Here is an 8,972-nt window from a genome sequence, read left to right on the forward strand (position 1 = left end):
TGCGTGCGTACTTGCGTGCGTGCACGCGTGAGTCGGGCGTACGTGCATGTGTGTGTGTGTGTCTATTATATTTTTAATTAATTTTAATTCTTTTTCTGTAATTGTAGTTTTCTCGGATATTGATGACGGAAAAAGAAATTTTGGAAATTATTAAATCTATTTTTCTAATAAACGTGCATATTGTATACTTTACTCTAAGTAATTACGCTGGACAAGAATTTATAAATAGTGATACTCATTTCTATCGCATGATGTAAGTCACGCAATTACTATTGTATATTTACTATTGTAAATATACTATTGTATATTTTCACAATACTTTGAATCCTTTCTTAAATCATATAATGTTATAATTATGTACTATTTAATATTTTGTTTGTAATTATATAGATGCAACACGAAATGGTATAATGTTCCGTTAAAAATACAAAAATTGATCCCTTTTTTGATACGAAAGACTACAAAATGTTACAAAGTTGATGCCGGTAGTATATTTAATCCCTGTTTGGAAGGTTTAGTCACAGTAAAGAACTTATTACATTAATACGATACAATACATATCAATTTGCTAATAAATTACCGTGCTGATTAGCTATGTAAAGAATATTTTCTGTTTTAGAGTTTGAGTATGTCGGTTTCTTACTTTATGGTTCTTTATTCTGTGTAATTATTATGCGTACTAAACTACGCAAAAATTTATATTTTTAAAATATACGGTATTTTCACAAAAAAATAAAAATAATTATATATAAAAGTAATAAGTTAATAAATTAAATAACAGTATATATGCACTAATTAAACTTTAAATAATGTGCGCGCCTGCTTAAGCAGCGATCCCTATCAATCCCATATCGATCATCGATTAGCGCGATCCCGACGCCACCGCGGTGCGCCCAAAAAAGAGAGAAAAATGAATCGAACAACAAGATGATGAAATAAAGAGAAATAGTATACGTCGATATCTGTGAGAAATAGTAAACATCGATGCTATATCTTTTGGCTGTGTCTTCCCCTTACAAATTAGGCCACAAATGTGTTTTTTAATTACTTTTTGTTAATTTATTTTGCCAATTCAGTTTATTGTAATAATTCTTTTTTTTTCGTGGTATATATGTAAATAATATAGTAATATAAATTAATAGAATTGATATATTCTTTAAATATGACACATTAAGAATTTTTTAATAAATTCTTATATATTTTTAATAAATAAAAAGTTATTAAAAATTCCTAATGTGTAATATTTAAAAACTTACAGTCTATATATATAATTGATAGCATTAATTCGTTTATGTATAATAGCATAGTATCTAATTACTAAAGAAATTAATTCTATTTAAAAAAATGTTTTATTTGATAACAATTATATAAACTGTAGTAATAATTTTATTAAAGTATCTGTTTCTGAACCAGTTTTTAAGCGCAATTTTTTTCGTCCGTTTTGAAAGTTTATTTTTAAATTCTAAGTTTTGTTTTACTCATATATATATTTCTGTTAAAATTATTATATGTATTATATGTATTAAAACATATCAAACACTTTATTATTTGTTGTGCATCCATTGACTGTATGCACAACACTAAACTCTTATCTGTATAAAATGAATTTGCAAGTGAACTACGCTTGCGCTAAAATAAAATGCAAAAAGATAGGGAATATTTACGATATTATTTCCTGAAAACATGTACAGTTGAACATCTGTAGACAATTTTATTAATTTGCCATTTAGCTATAGCAGCCGAATTTAGACTTACCATAGAAGAAAATTGATTCTATCTTTCTCCTTACTTGATAGTTATCAATAATTTCAAAATAACATCATTACTCATTACAAAACTTTCTTACAATACGAGATATAAAAAACTGTAATAGGAGAAGAGATGTTAGAATTTGTCATCAAAAATATAAGCAACTGATCGAAGCAGTATATAAACTTGGAGAACAGAAATATTTCCAGTGTTATACGAAATGGACTTCAACATTGATCATTATTATAGACTTAATCGTATTTTTCTGTCAGTTATTGGCTTGTGGCCGCATCGTTATATTACATTGAGGCAAATTCAGTGCGTTGTATCGTCATTTATTTTAATATCAGTAACATTTCCTCAAGTATGATAATCGTTTATGTATTTATTTGTGCTTAATTTTGCTGAACTTCCTTTTAAACGTTATATGAATACATGACGTACACGAGGAAGAACCCAAAAATAACTAGAATTGTTTAAAAAATGTTTTTTTTACGTTTTACTTAAAGGTCCTCTTCCCTTAAAAATTTCTAGAAAAATTAAAATATATTCGGCAACAAATTTTCTTAAAAGAAAACAAAACATGAACCACACTGTTTTTTTATCAGCCATCGCTAAAATTGTTAAACTTACATACACAAAAAATATTTAGTGAGAGAAAGAAATTAGTCAAACCAATCAACTGAGCCACTTGACAGACTTTTTCAAAAAGTTTATATACTCGCAATTCCGAATAGGATCCCTACTATATACGTTCAGTTTGCACACCGCATTTAAATTCAGATTATTTTCGGGTCCTTTTTCTATATAATATCAATATTGTACCCCGTAAGTTTTTTAATTATTTTGTTTAAATATTCTTTAAATATGTACAGTAAAATATAATTTTTAGTTAATAAAATTGATTACGATGAAGTACGATGTGGACCTCATTTTAAAAGTTTTATCGTCCGCTTTGCCGTTTATGTTATTTACTGTAAAATATATCTCTTTTTGTTTTGTCATAGAAAATGTAAGTATAGAAATAATATTTATTAACAATCATTATATATTATTGTGTCATATCAATGTCATACTATCAAGAAATTAAATTAATTAGTGAATTAAATTAATTTTGAAAACAAAGTGGTATGAATTATAAGCTCTTTTACAGATAGTAATGATATTAATTGAAAATATCAAAATTTTGTTATATATATTGTCTTATATTCTTTTTATGAACATTTTTTTAAATAAAATCTAAAATGGAGCCAATATGAAAAATCACAATAAATGACTATAAATAGAAGTGTGTAATGAGAACTTGTAAAGTTCGAATCAAGTCGGATCAAATTATATCTGTCGAGTTCGATTCAGTTGATATAATTGCGGGTAATTGAATTACTTTTGATTATTACCTAAAATTATCTATCATCCGAATTTAAATTGGACTCAATTCAGTAAAATCCAAATTTATCTGAAAATTTTTGAACTTACACACCTTTAACGATAAATATATTTTGAATCTGATCGCGAAAATACAGTAAAATTTCAATTTTTACTTTAAGTCATTTTTAACTTAATGCAAATATGTTACAAAAGAAAATTACATTTTTTTACATAAAAACAATTGCAATAAAAAATTATATTGTTCTTATTAAAACTACATATTAGAAACGACCTCACTGATTTCAATGACTTTGATATATATTATCAAGAACATAGTTCTTAAAATAAACACTCAAGTTTTAGCTGCTACTTAATATTTTTTAAAAGTTATTAACAATCAAAAGTAATTATTCTTTCCAGCGTTTTGAAATAAGACAGTTTACGTTTTTATGTAAATATTCAACTTTATATTAAAAAATTAAAGGGTGATGATAAATATTTTCAATCAGTTATAACATATATTTGAATATTAATATATATTTGTATATTTATTTTATTTGTTTACTTTTTATTTGATAACTTTTTCACAAACAACAAGCGATGGCTAATATCTTTTGTAAGTTAATTATGTTAATTAGAACTTTAACAATATAGATATGCCAAGGTCATTGAGTGCAATTAATAAGGCCACCCTAATATGAAGTTTTACTTTATTCTTTTATTTCCATCTGTTATCAATAACAGATAAAGGAATTAATGCAGCAAATGCAAAATGATTGGAACGCTTTGAATGATATTAATGAGCTTGAAATATTTCATCGATATGCAAAAACGGCAAGGTTATTCACTACAACTATAGCAAGTAAATAAATATTTTGATGTACTTAATTAATATGACATTATATGACTTTTAAGTTGTAATGTTTTTATTTTAATCTCAAACATAATTTTCGTGAATATATATAATATGCATATATACGCGTGTATATGTATAGACATACATATATGTATTTGTACATATATATATAGGGTGTCCTCAACTTTTTGACACAGCATTTGTATGCAAGTAGGACGGACTAAACTAATTCGAAAAGTCCTATACCACATTTTGCAATTTATGCAGTAGTTAATGAGGAATTAATTATTAAAGATCATTGAATGAGTGCATGTCTGACCGGCCTACGACCAAATGCAAGCACGCGGCGAAATACGATCATGCAAGGGATTTTATAATAGGTATATCGGAGCGCGCTTCCCATTGAGGAAAGGAGGGTATTCCGATACAATAACACTGTGATGCAAAAACTATACTGTTTTCTTTGTCAAGGACTTGCTAATTGTGTGTGGCTAATGCTGTTTGCAGGAAAAAATCAGAAAGACAAATATTTATTTTGCCTTCCTTTTTCGGCAAACTGTTTTCTATAGTTTTATATATAGGAAAGGCGTGTTCCAATATATTATAGCTCACTGGATACTACCGTCCAGTGGTTGCAATTGCTAGGTGCGCAGGGAGTTGTTTACTACAAACGACTAGGGACCTTCTAGTAAGGAATACACCACCGCTATTAGAAGGATACATATTTAACTAGCTGTCACTCTCGCATCCACGAAATTATAAGAGAGTCTTTGTGCTCACATCAAAGCTTCGGCCACTTCCACCACTTCAAAGCTTATTCCAGTATGAAAACTTATTGGTTAAGAAACTTTAAACTGAAAGATTCCTGTAACAGCCAATACGTATCTTACACGATATGACATATTCCTACTAGAAAGTTCCAACAAACGGCAATACACAAATAACAAAAAAAAACAACTTCCCGCATTGGACGATGATATTTTTGATTCGGAGATACTTAGGAATTAATTTTTTATTAACTATTGCAAAAATTACAAAATGGATGCAGGATTTTTCAATTCATTTTATTCCGCTCTACCATACCCAAAAAATGATGCGATTATTATAGGATATCCTATATGTATATACATATATAGATATACAATAAATATACATACATATGGTCGTATATAAAAATATAACAACGTCGATATAATAGCATCAAATATTTTAGAGTGAAAATTTTAATTTTTATTGTTCGATAATTTTTCAGCATTGATTTATACAGTTTTGATCGTAGTTTTCTGCATTCAATACATGCCAAGTTTTCTTGATGTCATAGCACCATTAAATACAACTCGGCAAGCCGAATTATTATTTCAAGTTGAATATTTTCTCGATCAAAAGAAATATTATCACACGATTCAATTTCATTTAAATGTAGGACTTATAGTTGCTGCGATAACAATTTTATCTACTGAATCGTTTTGTTTAACACTTTCCATACATGCATTTGGAATATTTAAAATAACTAGGTAATTCGCGTTTCCTTTTAATCGCGTAAATAAGCGATATTGCTTTTAGTTTACGTTTTTGTTTCTATAGTTATCGTATGGAGCGTGTAATCGATAAAAGTATGTCAAATACGTTCATGGAAAAGTATTGTATCTTTCACGACAATATAGTAACAGCTGTAAATGGTCACAGGAGAGCAATTGAGTCAGTATCATAGTATGCACGTTGAATTCATACATTGATATATATTTTATATTTTATTAAAAATAGATTATTAAATTTTTGTATATATAATTACATGTGTGTGTGTGTGTGTGTGTGTGTGTGTGTGTGTGTGTGTGCGCGTGTGTGTGCGTGTGTGTGTGTGTGTGTGTGTGTGCGCGTGTGTGTGCGTGTGTGTGTGTGTGTGTGTGTGTGTACCGGGTGTTCAAAATAAGGCGTTACGAATTTTTATCTCTGAAACACGGCATTATTGAGAAAAATTGTTCAGACAACAACTTTTGTCTAAACAATTTTTCTCAATAATGCCATGTTTCTAAGATAAAAATTTGTAACGCTTTATTTTGAACATCCTGTACATGTATCAAAAATAAAAATCTATTATTACAGAAAAAAAAATTTTATGGTAGTAATTCTACTAATTCACCAATTTTTGCATATTTGTCCTATAAAATAATTTCACGGTAAAATAGTTTTACGTTAATTTTTAATAAAGTTTATTTAATATTAATTTTTTTCATATTGACATATCTAATTAGAAATGATTTGACGTTTGATGGTCGACGTCTATTTAACTAATTATTTATAGCGGAATATAGATAATTAATTTCTTTTAATTACAAATAGATATAGCTTTATTTAGCTTCTTATAAATTATTTTATTACTCTTATTAAAAAAAAGATAAGAATTTGTAATCTTTTATAAATATGAGATATTTCTCATTTTTTTAAGATTTTCCGAAATTGTCAAATCAACTTTTGCGATTCCTTATTTGGCTTTGATATTGCTTGGAGTATCTTCATCGAGCGTAAATCTATTTCTGGTAACACAATTATTTTTATTTAAAAATAATAGAGTATATATGACAACATGAAGAATGTGAACTATTGACTTACCATCGTAACATCTTGTTTTGACAGCTCTTCCAAGTAATAATGTCAATGAGCACAATAGATGATTTAATAAGATCTGTTGCATTTGTCACTTGCCATTTAATCTATATGTTTTCAACTAATTATGCTGGACAGAAATTTATAGATCACGATGCTGATATTTACAAAAAAATGTAAGTAATGCAAGTAAAATAGTATGTTGTACGTACATATAATAATATTTTTTTTAATTAAAGATGCAACATACAATGGTATAATGCGCCTTTAAAAATACAAAAACAAATATTATTTATTATGCAAAAAACCATAAAAAGTTATCACATCGATGTCGGTGGTTTGTTCAGTCCATCATTAGAAGGTTTTACAATGGTAATTAAGATTTTTTGAATTTGTGCAATTCTGATAATTATACGAGCCTAATACTTAATCAATAAAATTAATTATTTATTCTAGCTTGCGAGTGCGTCTCTCTCTTATTTTACCGTTCTCTGTTCAGTACGGAAATAATAATAACTATTATTACAGTATACTTACTGAAATTGAAATAATATTATTGGTAAATTGTTGACTGTTGTAATGCTTTAAGCTTGAGATGGCAAATAATAAAATAACCAAATAATTGATACTATAGATCAAAGATATGTAACATTTATATATCGTTATATAATCTTATATATCTTACAAGAAAAGTCTCCTCCATGTGTCTCTCTCCGATTTTAATGAAACTTGATAAATTTGTAAAGGGATTTAAAATTTTCGATATACGTATTCTTTTTATCAGCAACCAATTATGTTTCAGGGGATTCGGAAATCAGCTAAATCGTTTTTCAACAATAACTTCTGAACGAAGTATGATAGCATAACTTTGTAAAATATACAGAATTTCGAAATCTATCCATTGGTATAAAAATTAATCAGGTGCGCTCGTCTATGTTACCTGGCACTCCTCAAGTCACGCACAAGCTGTGTCATAGATGCCGGCTATATGCTAGGGAGAGAACTTGCATTCGAAGGACAACTCGTACACTTCGGCGTACTATATCGGGTCTTGAAATTTTGTATATTTTATACACTTCAAAATTATGTTTATCATGTATCATTAAAAAATTATAGCCAAAAAACGAAAATATTTGGTTTTTTAGGACCTAACTTCACTCTTTAAATATGTATAGTTGACGATTAAAAAATCGAATATTTTTATTCCTTCTACAAATCCACCAAGTTTCATTAAAATCAGAGAGGGAACACCTGGAAGCCCTTCCTTGTTAGTTTCCTTATTACCATTCAATATACGTATTGTTTAGTTACAATTGTTATAAATGTAATTTTCCATATAATGATATAATATTTATTGATGTTATTTTTGATGTATTATATGCTGTTTTTATACGCTCTATAATTCATAATTATTATTTAAAGAATTCTTCTAATTGTTACTTGCTTTTATGTTTTGAATATTTTTAGAAATTTGACGTCCGAAATTCTGAAGCATAAAGTACATAGTTAATGCATTATATTTAATTCTGTACGTTCTGTCGATATGAGATATCCTAGTCTCCACTATGGGTGCGCATCTATGGGACATGAGAAAAATAAGAAACATTAATACGTTCACATATAACTATATAAATTATGATAATTCAGTTATTACTATAATAGAATATAATACAGCAAAGGTATAGATGTTCTTTTTTTCAAGGAACATACATATATGCACTTTTTTTCTTCTGAATAATATTTTAGATTTTATATTCTTTTTGTACGGATATAAACATATTGCATGTATATCCAAACCTCAATTATAGCGTTTATCTTTAGTATCCGTACGACAACAAAGTGCCGTAATGTTGAAAAGTGCCGTAATGTTGAAAAGTTGATAACACATTATTGAAAGAAATTAAGTAAACAATAGCAAGGTAAGGAAAAAGTAACTTCTATAGACTATAAGTTCTCAGTAACGCTTTGACTATTACTTGGGATGGAGCTTTCCGAGGAGAAGTACTATAGATTCAATCACATCCTTTTATCATCGATCGGACTCTGGCCATACGATAATTCTAATATCAAACAAATTCAAGTCATATTATCACTACTAGTGTACATATCGATTTTAACAGTTCAGGTATCTGTGTTGTTTTCTTCTATTTATCACATTTAATTTTATTTATTATATACATATAATATATATACATATACAGGGTGTCTCAGAAAATGTTACTGAAACACAGTGGGGACATAGATTGGATCAAGGGGAACAAAACAGTTTTGTACCATTTTGCAGTTGACGCAATATTTAACGAGATATTAACGTTTAAAGATAGGCGAATACGAGCATCCGACCAGCCTACTGATCATGTACTGCTGCCGGCAGGACGGCCTACCGTCCCCACCA

The 8,972-nt window shown here is 28.2% G+C and overlaps 1 protein-coding gene across 1 annotated transcript; it reads left to right on the forward strand.

Moving 5' to 3' along the window:
* Positions 1-1,969: 1,969 nt before the first annotated feature.
* On the forward strand, positions 1,970-3,987 carry LOC108771067 (uncharacterized). The gene is made up of 2 exons (XM_018522961.1): positions 1,970-2,113; positions 3,862-3,987. The coding sequence occupies exons 1-2, from the start codon at positions 1,970-1,972 to the stop codon at positions 3,985-3,987; spliced, it is 270 nt and encodes an 89-aa protein (XP_018378463.1).
* Positions 3,988-8,972: the final 4,985 nt, after the last annotated feature.

The sequence above is a fragment of the Trachymyrmex cornetzi genome, unplaced genomic scaffold (genome assembly GCF_001594075.2).
Source record: "Trachymyrmex cornetzi isolate Tcor2-1 unplaced genomic scaffold, Tcor1.1 scaffold1388, whole genome shotgun sequence".
In the NCBI taxonomy this organism is placed as follows: domain Eukaryota; kingdom Metazoa; phylum Arthropoda; class Insecta; order Hymenoptera; family Formicidae; genus Trachymyrmex; species Trachymyrmex cornetzi.